Source organism: Alligator sinensis, unplaced genomic scaffold (assembly GCF_000455745.1).
Source record: "Alligator sinensis unplaced genomic scaffold, ASM45574v1 scaffold199_1, whole genome shotgun sequence".
Lineage (NCBI taxonomy): Eukaryota > Metazoa > Chordata > Crocodylia > Alligatoridae > Alligator > Alligator sinensis.
Window position 1 is genome coordinate 2,154,916 of NW_005842008.1, and position 20,720 is coordinate 2,175,635.

A 20,720-nucleotide genomic window follows, 5' to 3' on the forward strand; every position below is an offset into this window, starting at 1 on the left:
TGGCACTGTGTAGGATGGTGTCATGATCACCATGAGCTGCCTGAACCCTGGCCACTCAAGTAAGGAGAAGGGCTGGCCATCAACAGCAAGTATCTCCCCAGTACTCTGGATGATCTTGCTCACCCTTGCAACGTGCCCCCCTTTCTGTCCGTCTTTCCCCCACTGTTCCAGGGTGGCTTGCCTCTGCTTTGAGGGGACAGGGCCTTTGGAGCGAGAGGGGAAAATCTCAAAATGATTCCACACTACACTACCCCCTCGCTTCTGAGGTGCGGGTGGGGATCCTGCCTTATCCCCCTCCTCAGCAGGCAGAGGGACAACAGGAGGAGCTGACTGAGCTGAGCCACTTGCCTCCACAATCTCAATCTCCACTGAGGTGCTTTCCAGAGAAGGAGACCTGGCTCTAGGGGAACTTTGAGGGGTGTGGAGCACAGACTCAGATTCCCCCTCTTTCCCCAGAACTTCTCTGGCTACGGCACTGAGTTCCCCTGGTTCCAGATCCAGATCCAGCTCCTCCTTTGGCACTGAAAGGTTCAGGCTGGGGACTGAAATTAGGGTGGAGGAGACTGTCAAGCTGGTGCTTGTCATGCTGATGGTGCTGAGGGTTATTATTATTGCTAGTGTTAGTGGAAGTGGGGCAGGTGCAGACACTGCTCCCACCTTTTTGCTGCCACTAGCAGCAGAAGCCTCATGCCTGGTAGAAAAGAGGGTGCACCAAACCACAGGTCAGGCATTAACCAGACCCTTCTCCAGCTCTTCTTCTGAAAAGCTGTATCAGCTTCTTTTGCCTTTAATAGTCACTGGATAAAATGGATGGAGAGCAATCAGGGGGTTTGCCCCATTGGGAGCAAGAACCCCGACTATAATCCAGAGCCTGCTCTCTGCTCCCTTCCTGGGAAGTCACTATCTTATTTCAGATCCAGAGGGGGCACGGACCTACCCCACTTTGATTCCTGAGGGAGCCTAACATGCCCAGTGCAATGCTGGACTGGGCTGGAGGAAGAGGAGTGAGCTGGTAAAGGGGAGACCAAGGAAAGGAACAGGTAAAGAGATTTAAAAAGGAAGGAGTAAGCAATGGGAAGCCCAGCAGCGCTCCTGGGGTCCAGGGCACTAGGAATGTACGAAACGGCTAAGTTTTGATTCGGTTTCAGATTCGGCCATTTTGGAGGACAGTGATTTGTTTCAGTGTTTCTAATCACTGTCCTGTTTCATTTTGGCCAGATCTGTGAAACAGAATCTCATCTGAATTCTGAATCTGAATTCTGAATCTGAATCTGTTTTGAACAGGCTGCAAGCTTTGCACAGCCGTACTGCCCAGCTGGGCGGGGCTTGGGGCCAGGGGCTGCAGGGTCCCAGCAGGGAGCAGGATGGGGCCGTGGGTGTCTCGTCTGTGGGAGGGAGAAGGGGAGAGCCACTGACCTTCGTGCAGGCGAGGAGACTCCCATGCAGATCTCTGATCCCTGTCACACCGGGTCACAAGGCAGGAAAGTAGCGCAAAGCGGTGAGCAAGCCTGCTGGTCCCTGTCGTGCGACTCAGCTCTGCAGTGAGCTGAGATATGCGCAAGTGGTTTCCTCGCCACCACTGCCTGCCCTGTGCTGCCCTGGCAACGTGAGGCTGTGCGGGCAGGCAGCAGTGGTGAGGATACCCCAGTGCGGATCTCTGCTCCCTGTGGAGCCAGGTCAGATGGCAGGGAATGCCCTGCCCTGCCATGTGACCTGGCTCCACAGGGAGCAGAGATCCACATGGGAGGTCTCCTCGCTGCCACTGCCCACCCCACACTGCCCTGGATCTCTGCTCCCTGCAGAGCCAAGTCACGCGACAGGGACCAGCACTGCCCTGCCATGCGACCTGGCTCCGCAGGGAGCAGAAATCCACACTGGAGTCTCCTCATTGCTGCTGCCCGCCCTGTGCAGCCCTGTGTCACTGGGGCAGTGCAGGGTGGGCAGCAGTGGCGAGGAGACTCCCGTCGCAGACCTGTGCTCCCTGCAAAGCCAAGTCACACAGCAGGTCAACAGCGTACAGCTGTTTTCCCTGCAAGCCTGGCTCTGAAACACTGAAATTTTCTGAAACATTTCCAAAACATTTCAGATGCCTCGTTTTATTTCGGAGGTGTTTTGGAGCTTTCCATTTCGATTTGGATTTGGTATTTTGGGTGCCAAAACGGCCTGATACACCTCTGAAACGAAACGGCTGCTGAAATTTCACACAACCCTACAGGGTATGTGCTGCTCCCGGGGAAAGTCCCATCCTCTCTTCCCCTTTTCCCTCCACATGGCCAGCACGGTTGCTGTTGTAAGGGAGCAAACTGCTGGCACCAAAGCCAGCAGGGAATGGGGTAAGGTAAGCAATGCAAAGCCCTAAGCTAGGTTCCCAGGAGCTAGGGCAAGTGCTGCTCTTGGGGAAAGTCCCAGCCCCTCTTCCCCCCTCCCCTCCATTCAGCCAGTGCTGCTGCTGCACCAAGGGAACAAATTGCCCACTCTGAAGCCAGCAGGGAATAGGATAAGCAACATGGAGTCCTGAGCCACGCTCTTCGGAGTGTAGCTCTTCCATGTGCGCAGCCAGCTGGACTCCACACCCCAACCTCCTGTAGCTGCACAAACAGCTGCAATGAAAATCCAGGTTTGTCTTGAAAGGCAGCACTTTAAAGTATCACAGAACCATGTCTCTGTGCAGTCCCCTTCACTGTACTCCTGCAATGCTTGTTGCAGTCCTACATCTTATGGACTTTACACAGGGCCCCTCTATATGTGCAGGTAAAGGCACAATGGGATCTAACACATGATCCATACAATCGCGCCTCCTGCCATGCGACATGAGGAGCTCCCAGATGTGGGGGCACCCCACATACCGCTGGGACAGGCAGCTGTGATCTCACAAGCTTGGGGGCTTCATGCATCCCTGATCCCCTAGAGATCATGGCTACCTCGATCCCCAGGCCCTGGGGGTTTCACACTGGGCATGGTGCACCCCATACACATGAAAATTAAAGCTTGATAGCAACCAGCTATAAAGTTAGTATACATTTTTGAGGTCTAACTTTATAGCTGGTTGGAGCTTTTTATGGTGTGATAAGTAAGTACTTTGCATATGTAGCTGGTTTTAAGGTAATTACACAATTAACCAGTGCACGGCTTATTGAGCATGCTCAACAAATGCATGCAGGCTTAGCATCCACACTGCAGGGGAAGCAGAATTGCAACCTGTGCATAAGTGACAAAACCACCACTTATGCATACAGAAAACTACCATTTAGATGCACAAAGGGAAGCAGAATTCTGTCCCAGGTCTGTTCCACTCATATTTTTATTTCCATGGATAAATTAGATGGCACTATTAAAAAAAAGTGCTGGCCTGTTCCACCAGGTATATCTGCTCATAAAGTCATCTCTGAAATCAATGGTTATACACTCTGATTTGTTCCCTATACAACAAGCAGAGGTGAGCTGTGGTGAGCAGAGTTATTGATTTGAACTTCCATGTCATTCAGAGGTGATTGGATCCCAAATTTTAGCTCAAGTCCTCCACTGAAGAACTTTCCTGTGGTAGTTACTGAGTGGTCAGTCCTAAGAGATGTTAAACCCCCTAGTTTCCAGTGAAATCAAAGAACTAACAATGCCATTTAAGTTGACAAGATTTGAGGGTAGTAGCACCCCTTTACCAGAGGTGCTCAGCCCTTTATTAACTGTAGGCAGAATGCCTGATTTGGAGAACAGCCTTCTGAAATACCATGTTGCAACATCACAGATTTACTTTACTGTGACACTTACTAGTAGGATGAGAGGAGGGCAGCCTATCAGTGCGATGGCAGTGGAAAGTTTGCGTTTGTTGCCACCACTGTAAGTGCCTGCCAGCTGGTCAGCATACATGTGAAGACCCAGCTTCTGAATGCCCCACTCAGCAACCTGTGGGAAAGAGCATTAATTCTTTTTTCACATAGCAGATAATCAATGGCAGGCAGATCTGGTGCTTCCCACTTCTGGTAGAGCCAGAGAAGAAACAGTGATTTCATAAACAGATCTTATGGTTGGAACAAAGGTGACTCCATTAATGAGCACAACTGCTTGTAAAGGAGGGTGAACTACCACTTCATGCCTCACAGATGACCACATGCTTGCCTCTGCTGGTGCAGTCATGTGCTAAGCTGTCTAAATGACTTGAACTGCACCCCAAATTTCCAGGAACAGAAATTCTGACCCTACACACGGGAGGGTTTCAATTAATCACATCAAATAGTTATTGTAAGCCAAACAGCTAGCAAAAAAGAGATTGCTTTACCCTCTCGATTTCCTTTCCTGGGACTCCTCGCAGGCATGCATAGAGACGGAGATGTTCCCGACCTGTGAGCAGGTGATCAATAGCATCAAACTGAGGGCAGTAGCCCATGGTTTGATGGACATCAGAGATGTTGGTCAATATACTGGAGAGAGAACAAACGAAGTAACGTGACAATAAGTAATAACTCTGGGAAAGAAGTGGAAAGCTTGCAGAAAGTCTGTTTTCTCTGGGCAATATCTCCCTCATTAGTGAAACCAACCTAGAGATTAATTTCATCTGAGAATTTTGAGATCTTCCATGTTTTGGTACTGCTGGAGTGAGGCTGTAGCCACGATGGTCCAAGAATTATGTGAAAGGCAAGGATTATTGTGGGTAATATCTTTTCTTAACCTGAGGAAGAATGCATCTCATTCAAAAGCTTGTCTAAGTCTATTCTAACTATGCAGTTGGTCCAATAAAAGGTATCACTCGCAACAATGCTTCCCCCTGAGGGGGGAGACTGTTAAATTGCCCAGCAATTGCCCAGGACAATGGTACTTCACCATGTTACAGCTGGCATATGTGCATAAATTCCATTTCTAGTCCACTCAGCCCAAATAAGAGTGTAAACTAGTCTCCTCTCCCCCGCTTTTTCTGCTGAAGCTAGATTGTACAGTATAAACCAGCTTGAAGGCAAGTAAGACAAGTCGTTCTCTGAGCAGCAACTCAGCAGATCCTATTTTGTTAATGGTATTTATTTCTAGGTAACAAATTGGGCAGTTTAATCTTGGAATATGACCTCTGGGAGTAGATAAGCAAGAAACAATGCTGACACTGCTTTTGGGGGTAGCAGAGAGAGAGGGGAAAGGGAAATAAAAGAGTTGATTTACTTTGCCTTTGAATTACTGCTGTCTTTTGGCTGTTTGTAGCTACAGTCCAGAACACATAACTGGCCAAAGCATTAAACACCAAACACGCATAAGAAACAGTCACTCTCCACATGTAGAAGAAGAGCTCTACACCTCATTGCAAGAGACTGAGATATTAAAGCTGCAGTTTTAGGAAATGTGAAAACCACACCTGTGCTTTGGAAAGTACAAATTCCAACTCTGATTTTTATGCCTCAATCTCATGCCTATCAATTATATTAATTATTTTCAGACTTTCCAACACAAAATCAAGCACACCCAGAGAAAAGGAGGCAGCAAGTCTCTATAGCATAGGATCTTTCACATCACAGAGCACCAGAGATTAGGACTCTCTAAATACTAATATTTCATTCTGCTTTACTTATAACTGACTTGACTCTGGATGATGTCCTCTATCCACAGAACAGGCCCAGCCAAGAGCAACAGCAGTGCCAACCACTCCACTGTGCACAATTGCCAGGCCCTTCACGTCTGCCAAGAGTGTCCACAAGGGCTGCTAGTGAGTGCCAGACAGTGAAAGCTTCTGTGATGTGGTCACTTACCCAGTGGGAATGGGACTGCCAGAGTGTCTTAAGGAGCTTACCTGTTGCCAGCCACCACAGCATCTCCAGTTGTCACATCAGTGTCCCCAGTCAGCATTTTGAACGTTGTCGTCTTGCCAGCACCATTCACTCCCAGGAGGCCAAAACACTAAATTATAAAAATTATCACATTCTTCAGTACTTACAGCTTGGAAAGCAATAGGATTACAAAACCTGAATTCAGCCACAACATGTGTCCTGGTGCTATTGAATAACCCACCTCTCCAGGACGAATGCCCACGCAGAGCCTGTCTACTGCTGGCCTTTGTCCAGTTGCATAAAGCTAGAAAGAGAGGAGAATAAAACTCCTATTTCAGAGTCCCACAGCAGAGACAATTCTCAGAATGTGACTGTTTAGTTAAATGGGCATGAGGCAGCTCTAAAGCCTTGACAAGAATAAAATGTAACCCTAGAACAATTTAAAACTCAAGGTACAAACATTCCACAAATCAAACATTTCCTCTTAACTAGCCACACTTTAAATTACTCTTAAATTGGATGTGCCACTTTTATCTAACCTGTCATTTCATATCTATGGCATCATGGATCCAGTTTTCAGAATCACTACTGAAACCGAAGGCTCCTGATGAACAAAAAAGATGAAGCAAAGGAAATGAAGACCAAAGAATAAAACTTGCAGTCAAAGATATATGGTAGGTATGATTTTAGGATGCTGAAGAAAATGGCAGAAAGCATCATTCAGATGTGTTCAGCCCCTGGAAAGAAATTAGCTAGCACCACACTGTGAGTTTCTTAGTCCAGAAATGTGAGGGCAGCTAAAGGGGAGATTAGGATTTATATATGGAAGAACAGCAGACCAGAATGAAGCATCTGATGGAAAACTGCTGTGCAATCTAAGGGAGATGGCAGAATTTTAGTTCGGATTGGCGAGGTGGGAAGGTAAAGGAGTTTGGTCACTTCAGCAAGGCGGTAAATAAGGAAGGGAGCAGCGTTAAGAGTATACTTTCCTGTACTGATATTAAGGATTTTAACTTGATTCTTGATAGCTTAGTTCAGTCATGTTCAATTTTCTTGGTTTTAAAACCATCCAATCTGCTGATTGATGTGCACTGTGGAACAATAATCTGTCACTGGTCCCCCCCTTCAGGGGAGTTTCCAACTAAAGCTAACATTGACTTTATCATTCTCAAAGTATTACCTTCGTCAGTTCTTTTAATGTTAAGATATCTGTTTTGCTTCCTCCTTTCATAATTCTTTGTCTTTCCTCTGCAACATCCTCATCTTCATTGTTAATGGGTGTTGTGACAGGATAATAAAACCTAAGGAAAGCCAAGAGATTCACTGAGTGGATGAATTGCATAGGACATGGTTACAGTAGCAAACTCTGAAATCAGGCTGAGGCAATTGCCAGAAAGTATGACTAATGGGAGAGATGCAGTCATGGGAAAAGTTTATGAAAAATGTAACTAGTTAAAAGTTACCAGCCTTTAAAATTAATGAGTTAAGTTAAAAGTTAAATATTTCCACTTTCAACTAGTTAAAAGGTAAGTTAAAAAAAGTAACTATTTAAAAGTTAAATTGATTTGTGAGAAATGCGTGAAACATGATGAATTGCCTCTTGGCATCATTTTTCATTTTCAAATGCAATGAGTGGGTTTCTTTTCCATAAGCCCACAGAAGCCCACTAATTTACTCAGAACTCATCCTGCTTTACCTGAAAACAATGTTATACTTGTCATACAGTTTTCAGAATAACAATTACCAATACCTATGTAATGTTAGATCCTTCTCACCCTGACCATGTGAAGTACTTTGTAAAAGTCAATGCATCATGCAGGTATACCAGAATAACAGAAAGGAGTTATTCATAGCCAGGTGACAAATGAAAGCTGTTTCCACAGGAAACCTCTGTTGTTACAATTTTATTGCTCAAAAGGTAACAAAAGGGTATGAAATACATCTGAATAAGAAATAATGAAAGTGTCTGAAAATCAAAATTAGACTGAAATGAAAAAATCAATTTAAATGAGAAAAAGACTGTTCAGTTGCATAGCAGAAACCATTTAAACATGCTTATTGAACTTCAGCAAAAGCTGCATTTCAAAATTTACACCTGACAATTTTCCTCTTCTGTCTTGCAAAACTAAGCTCCCACTACCGAACAATCGCTCTACACGGACAGATGAGGGAATGCTTGTGTTATAACAGATGAATAACTTTTCTATAGTAGGTGACATCTCAGATAAGTTTTTCACAGATGAGAAGTAATTCTCAACTTCTTGGGCCCTGGGCTGCTGGTTCTGATCTTCATTAAAATTTAAAAAGTCATCATCTGCTTCACCCTCACTACTAGTTCCCACTCTTACTGGGATCAATGTCTCTGCTTGCTTGTGCTTGTTCCCTGAACTGCAGCCAACTGGCTGCCCTGTTGACTTCTGCAAATGCACAGAAAATGCCAGCATGAATTAAGGAACTCTGGGACTTGCAGTTCTTAAGACACCATATCTCATAGGAAGGCACACTACCCTCTGTCTCTCAGACAAGAAGTCCTAAAGTTTTAATAAAGAAATATCATTCCATGCAAGTCCTAGAGAGTGGCTGTGTCAGGAAAAACTCTGGAAAAGCCAGATTTAATTTGTTTTTAACTTTTAACTTATACTTAAAAAAAAGTTAAAGTTAACTTTTTTTTTAACTAGTTAAAGTTAAAAGTTGACAGCTGAAAAATTTAAGTAGTTAAAGTTAAAAGTTAGCCATTTCTTTAACTTTTTAACTAGTTAATAAACTAGTTAATTCCCATGACTGGAGAGATGGGACCTTGGTTTTATAAGGGAAGGTTGGCTGCAGCACTCTTGCACTTGCATTCTCCACTTCTGTAAGTAAAGTGCTTAGTCCCAGGAACACAGGGGCTGGGGTGGACCAGAGTGTTTTGCAACAGCAAAGAACTCCTCTGTCACTGGTTAAGAACCAACTTGTTGCTCAATTAAAGCTTTTACTAGCTGGCTGCTGTTTGGTGGCTTCAGTGTAATGAGATGATAGAAGACTAAGTCCAGTTGTCCTGGTTTCTGGTAGACAGCACTCCATGTGAGAAAAGACCTAACACCAGCTGGAACCCTTGTTGAAAATCTTGTCAGAGCATGAATGGCACATTTACACCTGGGAAATGGCCCGTCTTGGTTGGGCTGAGGCATGAGCATAGGGAAATTTGCACAGTACCTAGGTCATAAACTGTCCAGTGCATAGAGAGGGCTCCAGTCTAGGATCATCAAGGCTTCTCACCAGGATTTAAATCACTCCATAGCTTTCAAAGGTTAATTTGTAGACTTAATTACTGTAGTTTATCTAATAAAGCAAGTTCACTTTAACGCTCAGGAAAACATCCCTTATTTAGAAAATACAAAAAATATACTAAAAACCACTGAAATATTGATGTTAATGGGACTTAACACATGTAAGTGCTTTCCTGAATCAGTGTATTGGGGATTTAGGATGAAATCAAAATAAATTAATAGGGTGAAGCTGCTAAACACATCACAAATGTAAGGCTTCCAAGAGAGAGAAGGGAACCCCAGCAGATAATGGGACAGTCATTTTGTTAATAGAATAACTTTCATACAGATTTCTGAGTTGAAGATTTTTCAAACATACCATCTTGTGTGGAAAAAACGATGCTGCATAAAGAGATTGAGAACAAAGTATACAATCCCTTCCACTGCCATAGCAAACAGATTCTTTCCAATAAAGTCCCACTGGAATGGATTCGAGACACGCTCCTCACCTTTGGAGTGAAACCACCAGAAAAGTAGGTGAATTATTGCCCAAACCATTGTTCCTGAGAGCAAAACCCATTAGTGTAATGGTTTAGGATGCAAATCTGTAATTTATATGATCATGACCAGGCACTTTTTCAAAGTCCCCTGATAGAGCTTCTTATTGGAAACACATAACCAAACTCAGCTCTTTTAACTCTAGGTGCTCGTATTGGGTGAAAATAAATGATGTCTCCATTAATATATGGCCATTTGTAGATCATAAGCAGACATCTGCAGGGGGTATTTTAGAAGTAAGATTTTCTTTCTGAAGGCAAATTAATGACCTTTTATTGATGTGTCACTACCTTTTCAGCAAGGCATTCCCTTTTATCCAGGGCAGCCCCAGAACCAAGTAGAATAGAGGTATTTTAAGAAAGGCAGCCACTTTTAAAATGGACATAGGGTTATCAAAATAGCAGGCTGTCATGGAATACTGCCAAAACATATCCCAGCTGTGGCTGTCCAAGGGCCCAAGGTTGCCCAGAAAGGGAAAGGGAAAGGGAAAGGGAAAGGAGATATTATTAGTTAGTATTGACAGCAGCCTTCTACACTTTGCAGTCTGATAAGAGAATGTTAATATCTTATTTCAAATACCTCTCTCCTAAAAGGGCAAAAAATGAAGCAGAAAACTGGTACAGCATAAATTCATTTGGATACAGGAGACTGGTGTGGATGATCATCCACTCAGGGCCCTCCTAGTGCTTGCAACTAGTTTAGGGTACTGCACACACCTTAAAACAGTTGAACTTTCACTCTCACCATTCTTAATACCCCTTGTGGAAACTGGAAAGTCACTAATCTTCCGAGTCAACACTGCTAATATATCTCTATCCTGGTATGGATGTACCCAGGGTTGCTCTCCAAGAATTTCCTTGTGGTTACTGGCTATTACTTACCAAACCTGGCGTATACATCAGTCACTGCTTGGTTCATGGCTAGGTCAATGAGTCCCCTTCCCAGGCAGAAATGTGGGAAGATCAGCAGCAAGTTTTTCAATTTGTTATTGAATTTCAGCAAAGACTGTAATGTATGGAAACAAGAGCAAATCCAGACATCTCAGAGCATTTTCTTTAAGAAAACATAAGGGAATGAAAGTACACAGTTCCCTGTAATTTCAGTTAAATTAGGTCTCCTTTTTCAGAACACAGAAGTATTTTACCAGTCTCCATACCAACAGAGAATTGAGACTGCAGTTTGTAACGGGCAACTGTGGCAACTGAAACAAAATACTAGGAATCTATATGTAAAAAATAAGCCAGCAAGCACAGAGAAATATTATAAAATGTAGTATATGTGATGTGATATGTAACTCTGGCTCTATCAGCATAGGAGTCTTGAATAGAATTTTTTTTCTCATTTGTTCAGATCTTATATAATGCCTGGTCTGCAACTAGAAAAAGGGCCAGGAGAAGATCTTGGAAAGAATGGCTCAGGGCACTTCTACACTGCCAGCTGAAATGTAGTATAAGCACTCCTGAGCTAGCAATAAATAATCTGGCTGAGGTACCAAGAACAGGCTACCCACAGCAGCGTGGAACTCTGGATGGGTTTACCTTGTTGAAAGCAGTATTTATAATGTAGACCTACCCTCAGGGGTAATGTAATATTGGCCTGCTGTGCCACAGACTGGGATTGTATTGCTGCATTATCACAGCAGGAAGCTGTACAGCTGTGGCATCCCACAATGCTTACAAATGCACTGGGGAATGTATGGAACAGTGCCAGAAGGGATCACAAAACTGGATCTTGAAATTTTGAAGCCACCTGAGCTAAAACCTGCTTCACTTCCAGACCAACCAGTTACAAAGTAATATATTGTGTTTGAAAGTGCACTGCCAGCATTGAAAACCGACTGGATAATACAGCCAGATGTAGAATGGGTGTCAGTACTGGTTTCCCAAGAACTGCTAATGGGGGCAATAGCAGAAGTGCTAATGAAGACATGACACCAGTGTTTAAGTACCATGTCTTCTTATCCTTGCTCAGAACAAGCCCAAATGGCAAGCTGTTTAAAATGCTGGCACCCAACATATGCCTGTCTACTCTAGTGCTCTCACAGCTGTTACTACTCTGGGGAGTGGAACCAGTGGGTGGAGACTGACAAAAATGCTAGCATAGGCCAGATATGGGATGGTGAGGCATAGGCTTGGTTGTCAGATGCCAGCTCCTTCCCTTGGTAATGGCAGCTTCACACCTTTCTCACTTCTTGCCCTCCTTCCTAGAAGTGACAGATCCATTGTGGAGGAAGGCCTGAAACTATCACCAGCAGAAGAAGGAAATGTCTCCTGGTGGCATCTCAGTGTGGCTTTTCTCACAGTGATCAATATCATTTCACTGTCACTCCTTTGCACATGTGGCTGGTTGGCAACCCAGCATAGCTTTACCTATGATCTCTTTAGCTAATTCTGTTCTCATCCCCACCCTGCTGCATGCACCTATGAGTTTTCCCCCTACTTACTCACTCCCAGAAAGGGCAGCAGAGGGGAAAAATACAGTCACTCCTGATGGCAATACAGAATGTGCTAACTTGGAACAGTGTGCATAGCATCTGACTCATAAAAACAACGTTTCTAGCAAAGCAGTGCTTGCTTACCGGGTTATTTTCAAACAACTCCAGGACAAATGTAATGGCACTGCTGTTGATCCCAATGAAGAGATTAATACAAGACAATGCAACATATGCTGTGCTAGGGACACTGAAAAGGTAGGCTGCTGGGTACATCATGGGAATTACTGCCCATCTGTATAGGAAAGACATAAACACAGTGGTAATAACTCTTCAGAATTCATATTAGTTTGTCTACCAGAGACATCAGGTGACATCAGGCTTTGAATAATCCAAACCAACTGGAAACTTTTACCAGGTTATTTTCCCCTAATTACAGCATGATGGCACATTTTCTCTCCCTAGTCCGGTTTGCCACTCATACACAGAGCCATGGTGTAAAATGCAACTGAGGAGACCTTGACAAGCTACTCTAGCAAGGTAATCATCATCATTCATCAAAGGAGATGATTACCTGACATCCCTGGACAAGTGATTAAAAGATGGTAGTTGAGCTCTAGATAATCTCTGAGAGAAGCAGGTAAAGGTAGGATGTAGGAAATGGGGTATGCAATCTCTGGGACTCACCAGAAAAAAATCCAAATATTCACACTTACTGCTAATCAGTTAATTAAGTGTTTAATATGAACACTTCAGCAGATACGACTAATGATTATGAAGGCAGCCTTTGCACACAAATAAAGCAAGTACATACGATTACTGTTTTGTTTTAAGATATGTTGTGGGTAAAATGTAGAGCTTCTAAATGCAAAATACTATCATGACACTTGTTTGAGAAGTACCAACTACAGCAGGGCTGTCCAGTTTCCAGGCAGGTGGGGGCCACATTCTGCATGGAATGCACCAGCTGGAGCCTCACTTTGTGTGAGTTACAATAATTTGAGCCATGCACCCCTGGGACCACTGCTGTACAGGTGACCCCCTGCTCCACTGTGTGTGCGGGCAGTGCCCTCACTGCTACACCGTGCACCTGCCTGGGCAACCTCCCCTCTCCCACTGTACTGTGCACAGGGGCAGCTGCCCCCCCGCAGCTCACAAGTCACAGGCTCCCCCAGCACCACAGGTTGTACCACACTATTCCCTGGGTGGGAACAGGAAGCAGAGGCTGGAGAAGGAAGGGATGCCCCAACTGCTAGTGCAGCAGGAGTAATAGATACAGTGGTGCCTGGATAAGAGCCTTGTGGACCACATGTGGCTCATGGACCACCAGGTAAACAACTCTGAACTACAAGAGAATACTATATAAATGTAGATACTCTCTAAGCTCTACTAGTGCATCTCATTTCCTAACCTGTAGCCCATTCTGGGGCTTGCCCTATGTGACCATTATGGGAATATCCAGATGAGCCCACACGTGCCTCTTACTGCATCTCAAAGCAGTTTGAGATGTGGCAAGAGGGACACTGGGAACACAGAAAAGTTCCCTGCACTGCATATTTGCAGTGAGTGCTCAAAATTTGATACCTGGATAGTCAGGTATCAAAATAAAACACGGGGGGAAAAATGCAGGGCAGGGCATGGTTCAGGACCATACCCTGAGGCAACCAGTGGCTTGGGCCCCTCCAAAGAGACACTCTGGTAGCCAGCTGAAGCACGCTGCCTGCCTGTGCAGGGCAAACTGCAGTGCAGGCTGCAGGGACCTGGACCTGGGCTCCATTCCATGTAAGTAGGGAGTGGGGAGGGTCGGGGGGGGCAGCTCAGGAGTTGTGGGTCCCCTGCTCGCTCTCTGCAGGACCCACATCCCTCCCTGCATGGCTCTCAGCTCATGAGCAGCAGCCATTGGGGTGCTTGGGGCCTCGTGTCACAGCCCCCCAACATGGTGTGGGGAAGTGCAGCTTGGCTCTGGCCACCTGGCACCCAGTGCTGCCTCTGCCACATTGTGCTGATGTGGCTTGGCTCGGCCTGGTGCCGCACGCCTTCGGGCAGTTCCGGGCCACTCGAGCTGTCACCGTGCATGCAGGACCCAGCTTGGCATGACAGGTGGTCCCTGCGAGTGGCACGGGACCACCCGCAGGGCCTGGAGCTGTCCAAAGGTGAACAGACCCGTGCAGCATGGGCCACATGCACATGATGTGGTAGAGGCAGCGCCAGGTGCCAGGTGGCCAGGATTGAGCCACGCTGCCCCATGCCACGAGACCTCGAGCACCCCAATTGCTGCTGCTGCTGGTGAGCTGTGGGTCAGAAGTAAGGGGACTGGGGTGGGAGGTAGGCTATGGATTGAGAGCGAGGGGCAGGGCACTGGCATCTCAGTGCTGCTCAGCGTTGCACATCCTGGTGAGTGAAAAAGGTAGGGGCAGCTCTGATTTGTCTATGACAAAAAGGCTAAAAGTAAATGCCAAACTCTATAGATATTTAGAATTATTTTATTATGATGATAGAGGCACTGGTAGGCTTCCAAACTGCTTTCAACTTGTAAATATATCAATAAAACACTGCCCAACTGATCTCTCGATACATAGCGGCATTTCATTTTAATAGTGAAAGAACACTATTTTGGGCGTTTTAATGAGAGAATTTGCATTTCTTATCGGGGAATTTGCAATTTTTAAACAGGGAACACCAGGATCTCTGCTGGTGAGACAAGTGGCGAGACCTGTCCAGGGCCAGCACTGGGGACCCAACTGGAGGGCAGATGAGGTGGCTGCCCTGCTGGCCATTTGGAGCCAAGAGGACACACTTGGACAGTTTAGAGTGGGCCACTGCAAGGAGCCCATCTTCTAGGTGATAGCTGCACAGATAGCAGAGCCAGGGCACCCCATCCAGGTCTGGCAGGCATGCAGCCGTGGAACCGCAGGTCCAAGGGGGCGGATGCTGTCACTGATGGCAGCAGGTCACAGCCAGGCAGCAGCCTCCACTGCCAGACTGCTGTAGTGGGTGAAGGGGGCAGGGGCTGGGCCACTCCAGGTCAGGGCTGCTTCAGCAGTCCAGCTGGCACAAGGGGTAGTGTCTCGAGATACCAACTGGATGGGCCTCAAAAGCTCCTGTCTATTTGTATCTTCCATATTAACATGGGCTTTTGGGCCCACCCAGCTAACTAATAGCCCCTTTGTGGCGCTAAAGGGTGAAAGATTCAACTAATTTCTTGGGACAACAAAAGCAAAAACAGGATAGGAATGTCATGTGGGTCAAAGGGTCAAAACATGAAAATAAGTGATCCTTATGATCCTTACTACCTCACCTACTTTAACTGTGCTCATGATTTTCATTTAGCAGCAAATTATGAAGCTCCTAACAAAACCTCAGCCATGTACAGTGAAGCTCTTTGGCAAAACATTTCTCATTTTTTATAGGTGCTTTAAAATAATAAAGACACTCTGCTTTTATAATAGAGAGACATGCTTTTATGTCTGTAAAAGTTCTTTATTCTGTTTTTAAATGCTTTTTAGGTACTCTTAAATAGACATCACATTTAGAGATTGTGCTACCATAATTTTAAAAATGTATGGGCTACATAACAAGAAATAAAACAGTGCCAGTCCCTTATACAGCACTTTTCATCTTCCAGTGTTTTACAAACACGACATAGTAATAATGCTTTGCACTTTCAGTGTGCTTGCTCTATCCAAAGTACTTTAGTGAATTAAAGCTAATTTATCAAGAAAAAGCAAAATTGGATTTGTGCCCTTGTATACTTCTTTGTGATTCATAAAGAGGACATGAAAGGATTTATGTTTTGTTTTAAGGGAAACAAACTGCTTGTGTTTTTGCATTAGAAATTCAGATTTTTCTGATCTATTTTCCCCTAGAAGGCACTATAGACAACAAAACTAGTAAGATCACACTATTTTAAATACCAAATGTAGGAACCCTGAAAAACTGGAATGAGAAGAGAAAAGTACTTAGTTTTGCAAAAACACTTTTGGCAATGCTTATTTCAGTCAAATGTCCCATGAGTACTTCATGCTACATATCTAAGATTGCCAATACAATGTTTAAGACTTTAAGGCCTTTTTTGTATATGAGATAGGATACAAGCCCAATTTCTTTTTCTGTGCAGCTCAGCTTTACAACTCAACACCTCCCTTTGCGGCAGAGGTGAAGAGCAGTAAGCAAATTTTTCCTCATGTGGCTGTTCTGGGAAACAGAATCCTCACACCTGTTCAACCGTTAAGCTTTCTGCAGCAAGGAGTGTCCTCGAAAATTTGGCTCTTATGTACAACTTCCTTTCCTTGGCTTTCACAACACCTAACAAAGAGGACAAGTATCCTACTGCATTTTACATGTGGATGCACTGAGGTGTTGCAAGGTTAAATAACTTGACCAAAGTCACCTAACAGACAAGTGATAGCTGATCTTGAAAGCTCTTTACTACAATGCCAGTGCTCTATGCACTAGGCAACCACTTCATTTACCTTTATGTATGTTTGCACAGTGTTTAGCACAAAGGACCTTTCCCATGGCCATTTTTACTACTGTAACAACAGAAAGAACATTGACCCCTATTCCTGGGCAGTAATCATAAAAGCTGCTTTTCTTTTAATCCCTTCCAGCCAATTAGCTAATTATATAATTCTCAATACAACCTATGAAATAGTAAATCAATATAATAATATCATGACTCTATAGCTGGAAAAACTCGTTCGCTGGTTAAAAGAGGTTAAGGCAGGGGTTCTCAAACTTTCTGATACTGCGACAAGGGGGTTGCAAACTTCTCTTCCCTCCCTAGAAGCGATGGCGCGGGGGATGGGGCTGCCACCGCCATCAAGCACTCTGTGCCACTGCCACGCGCTGCACACCACTTCCTCGCAACCAAGTCTGGCCGGTTGATGAGTGGGCGGCAGGGGGGTCCCCGGCAGCCAGCCAGCCAGACTTGGGCACGGGAAACAGCGCACAGCATGCGGTGGCGACACAGAGTGTTCAATGGAAGGGGCAGCCCCATTCCCTCACCACCACTTCTAGGGGGGGGAAGAGAATTTGCAACCCCCTTTTAAGTTGCCGGGGGTTTTGCGACCCACAGTTTGAGAAACCCCGAGTTAAGGGATTTGTTTAAGGATATAGGGTGAGATATAGTCCAAGCTGGAATCAGAGTCAACAAACTCCCAGTTTGACAGTACTGTGCTTTGCTATACCTTTTTAAAACTAGACATCAGCCACACCCAGCTCAGCTCAGGAACCTGAAATGTGTTTCTAACATGGAAGTTTAGGTTGCTCCAGCCAAGTGGGTCCTACATGAATAAGCAGCCCAGAAGACTTACCCATACAGAAGCAGCAATGCTATAAGCACAGGGAGATTGCTTGAAGAAGTGTATGCTTTCTTCTTGAAGCCAATGAATATACCCACAACCATAGTGGCACTCACAGCATAGTTCACCTGGCACAACAAAGTAAGAAATACAAGGTATGAGTACAACAGAGTTCTACAAACTCTCCATTAGACCCAGCCCTGTGCATAGAATGGTTTTAAACTAAGGAACACTAGAAAAATAATGCACTAGATCTGGTTTTTATAGCTGCTTTAGAGCAGCTGGAATGTCACATGTATCAGCATCCCTGTGCTGAAAAACGGTGGCAGGGGTGCTTTAACTAAAGTTTGTCTAACAAACTTTAGTTAAAGCACCCCCACTGCCATTTTTTAGAGTGGGGATGCTGATGCACATGATGCTGGAGTCTACTGGAGTGCAGTAATTACCATGCTCCAGCAGCCTCAATGCATGTGTATAGGTGTCCTAAGGCTGCTTACAGACGTGAAAAAAAACCAAAACAAACCAGCACTTTAAGCTTGGTACACCCCTGCACCAAGCACAGCACGTGCCCAGAAGAGGCATTGCGTTAGTTTGACCCAGCTCCCCAGTGTTTGTATAGATCAGGAGCTTCAGCATGGCTTTTTGGCTCTTTTATCTAATAGCTAATTGAATCAGCTTTAGATAAAAGTGCCAGAAAAAGCCCCTGCTGAAGCACACAATCTATACAGACACTGGGAAGTCAGGTTGAACTAAAGTGCTTCCTCTTCTGGTAAAGTGCTGTTTTGTTTTTTCCATGTCTGTCAGCAGCCTAAATTTCTCCATCATGTTGCTTTTTATCAGGGAAAGTACAAGTCTAACTGCACGTAACAGTTTTACCTTACAGGCCTGGTTTGAAGAGTAAGAACTCTAAACACTAATTTATATAACAGGATAGATATATAATGGTGAATAGGTGTTTGGGAAGAGTCTTATTAAAAGCACAGAGATTTTATATAAAAAGACTAGTTCTTGTTGTTCTCAATTCACTAAGCTGGACTGCTGCTACATAAAAGGTAGAGAATCAAGTGACAGCAGGCTCAGTCATTGCCCTGACTAGTTTTTCTGCTTATTATTTATTGATGCCACATTCTCAGAATGATCAGAAGTTTATCTTGTGGACATGGAAGACATTTTTACAGTACAGCCTGCAGCAGCTGAAACCAGATTGCTTGCGTCTTTCCCCGTATCTACTAAATTAATGCTCCTTTTCATCTTTTAAGTGCAGTCTTCAGTGGATACCCAAGAATCCTTTCAATTGCTCCTGCTTTACAGATTGTATAATGCTCACATTGAAGAATTCTTCTTTTAAAGGACTCTTTTGGGCCCTTTACTGTTGTGGCTCATTTGGCCAAAGGAGTCATTCTGTCCTTGCAAAATAATCTTGGGTCTCTCAGTAAGGCTCTGAAGACATCTACTTCTACACAAGCCCCGGTTACTGTTCTATTCTCTTTTGAAACAATAGTATACAATTGCTTGCAAAATGAGATACAGAAAATTGCAATAAGCATTGAAAACCCATGAGGTTACATCACTTCCAGCTTCATTAGCTGAAGAATGAGTTGTGCATGAGACTTAATTGAGCCATTTGAAATTAAATAGGAAGTGGGCAGAGCCTTAGCAGAAATTGTCTGAGCAGTGCTTTAAATGAGTACACTGCAGTGCTTGGGATCCACCTCATTAACCAGGCCTATAAGTTCCAAGCCTAACCAAATAAAGAAATAGTTCCCAGCAAAGAGCTAGAACTAACAGTTACTCACTATGTCCCAAAAGAAGTTGGTTAACCAGTAAACAGCAGCAGTCACACCACTGACAAACTGAAGGTGCTTGGCTTTTGTCACCCGCTCTTGAATCAGATACAGAACAAAACTGGCTGGGATAAAGGACATGGCAAAAATCACACAGATGGCAACAGCGGCATCCACTGATGTGGTCAGTCTGCAACAAAGTGGAAGAGGGAGGAAATGGATGAGCAAGACAGCTAATGCCACACAAAATGCCACTGTTATTCTCCGGCCAGCATGAGCAGCTCCACCTAATACCCTCAGGAGATCACTGAGAAAACACCAAGCAATTTTAGACCCAGCAGTAACAAGCCTGTTTGGTAACTTGAGGATTATTCAAATTCTGGAACTGGCATGTATACTTTGCTGTGTTATGTTCAGGGTTGCTACTAACGTGCACACATCAATCTATCTATTCTTAGCCCACCTGTGATGCTCATTCTCTCTCTCCAGGTCATGCTGCCATGAGACACAGCATGGCCACTAGCACAGCAGGTGTAGCTAAATTGAGATATTCACCACTGTGTGTTAACAAAAGGCCCAATGTCAGGAGTACACGCACCTTTAGACTGAGCCACATCTTATACTACATAGTCCCGAAGACCTCCAATTACCAAACATGTGCTACTCTGCTTGAATAAGGGCATTAGAATAGGGTTTTATTGATACTGTCACAGGCACCTGTCTACACCTATAGTTGGGTTACCCATGGAGATGGTCTGTAGGTGAGGTGGGAGAACATCCTTGTCAGGAATAGCCACAAATTATCCTGAGAGGTGAACAAGCCAGAAGAGATTCTGGAGTTTCTACAACAGTGATTCTCAACCAGGGTGCCAGGACACTCTTGGGTGCCTTGAGATCCTTTCAAGGATGCTGCAGGGTGACATGCAATATTAGCACTGTTAGGTATGCCAACATGATTCACAAGATAAACCTAGAGATTTCAAACAGGAATCCACAGTGTTAAAAAAAACATTCTGACCTGTTGTGGTCTCCCTGAATACTTTGCAACAGACAAATTGCCCTATTATTTTTCTGTAGCCAAAAACAAGCGCAAACTAAGAGCTGGCACATTCCAATGGGTACCTTGAGTTTAACGAAGGGTGCTTTGGGTTTAAAAAGGTTGATAAACACTGGTCTACAGTATGGAGCTGCAGCTGCTACAACTTTGGTGGTCTAGCTATGTCAACAGAGCCGTCTAGTGGTCATACTGGAAAAGGATTTTTTTTCTATCTCCATAGTTATCTGACTGCCACAATCAATTGAAGCTAAGTTGGCAGCAACCTCCTCCTATCAGCATATACCAGTGGGGAGCCAACACCTTCCCTGAGTGCCACTCCAATCCCCTTGCACAAAATGAACATTTGCAACCAGGAGATCTTACAACACTTTCAGCTGTCCTGTGAAATATGAATTTACAATCTGCATTCTCCTATGCATGAAGAAGGGTAAGTGTGCCCCAAAGCTTGCAAACAAAGACTTTTATTTGCAAATATCTAGTTGGTCTAATAAAAGATATCACTTCTACCACGACTTCTGATTCCTTTTGCCTGTAGACCAATATGGCTACAACCTGTATCACATTTTTATAGTAGGTAGTGTCGGAAGGGACCTGAGCA

General features: G+C 44.5%; 1 protein-coding gene across 1 annotated transcript in view; it reads right to left on the bottom strand.

The window, feature by feature from the left end:
- The window catches only part of ABCA4 (ATP binding cassette subfamily A member 4), a 109,282-nt gene that overhangs the window by 5,411 nt on the left and 83,151 nt on the right, over positions 1-20,720 (bottom strand). Inside the window, exons 37-46 of the mRNA XM_006021864.3 lie at positions 19,078-19,255; positions 17,294-17,409; positions 12,126-12,273; positions 10,429-10,552; positions 9,369-9,498; positions 6,922-7,042; positions 5,983-6,045; positions 5,765-5,871; positions 4,274-4,415; positions 3,766-3,900 (exon numbers count right to left, since the gene is read on the bottom strand). Of these exons, the coding sequence (XP_006021926.1) occupies positions 3,766-3,900; positions 4,274-4,415; positions 5,765-5,871; positions 5,983-6,045; positions 6,922-7,042; positions 9,369-9,498; positions 10,429-10,552; positions 12,126-12,273; positions 17,294-17,409; positions 19,078-19,255 (1,264 nt within the window). The remainder of the gene's footprint in view (positions 1-3,765; positions 3,901-4,273; positions 4,416-5,764; positions 5,872-5,982; positions 6,046-6,921; positions 7,043-9,368; positions 9,499-10,428; positions 10,553-12,125; positions 12,274-17,293; positions 17,410-19,077; positions 19,256-20,720) is intronic.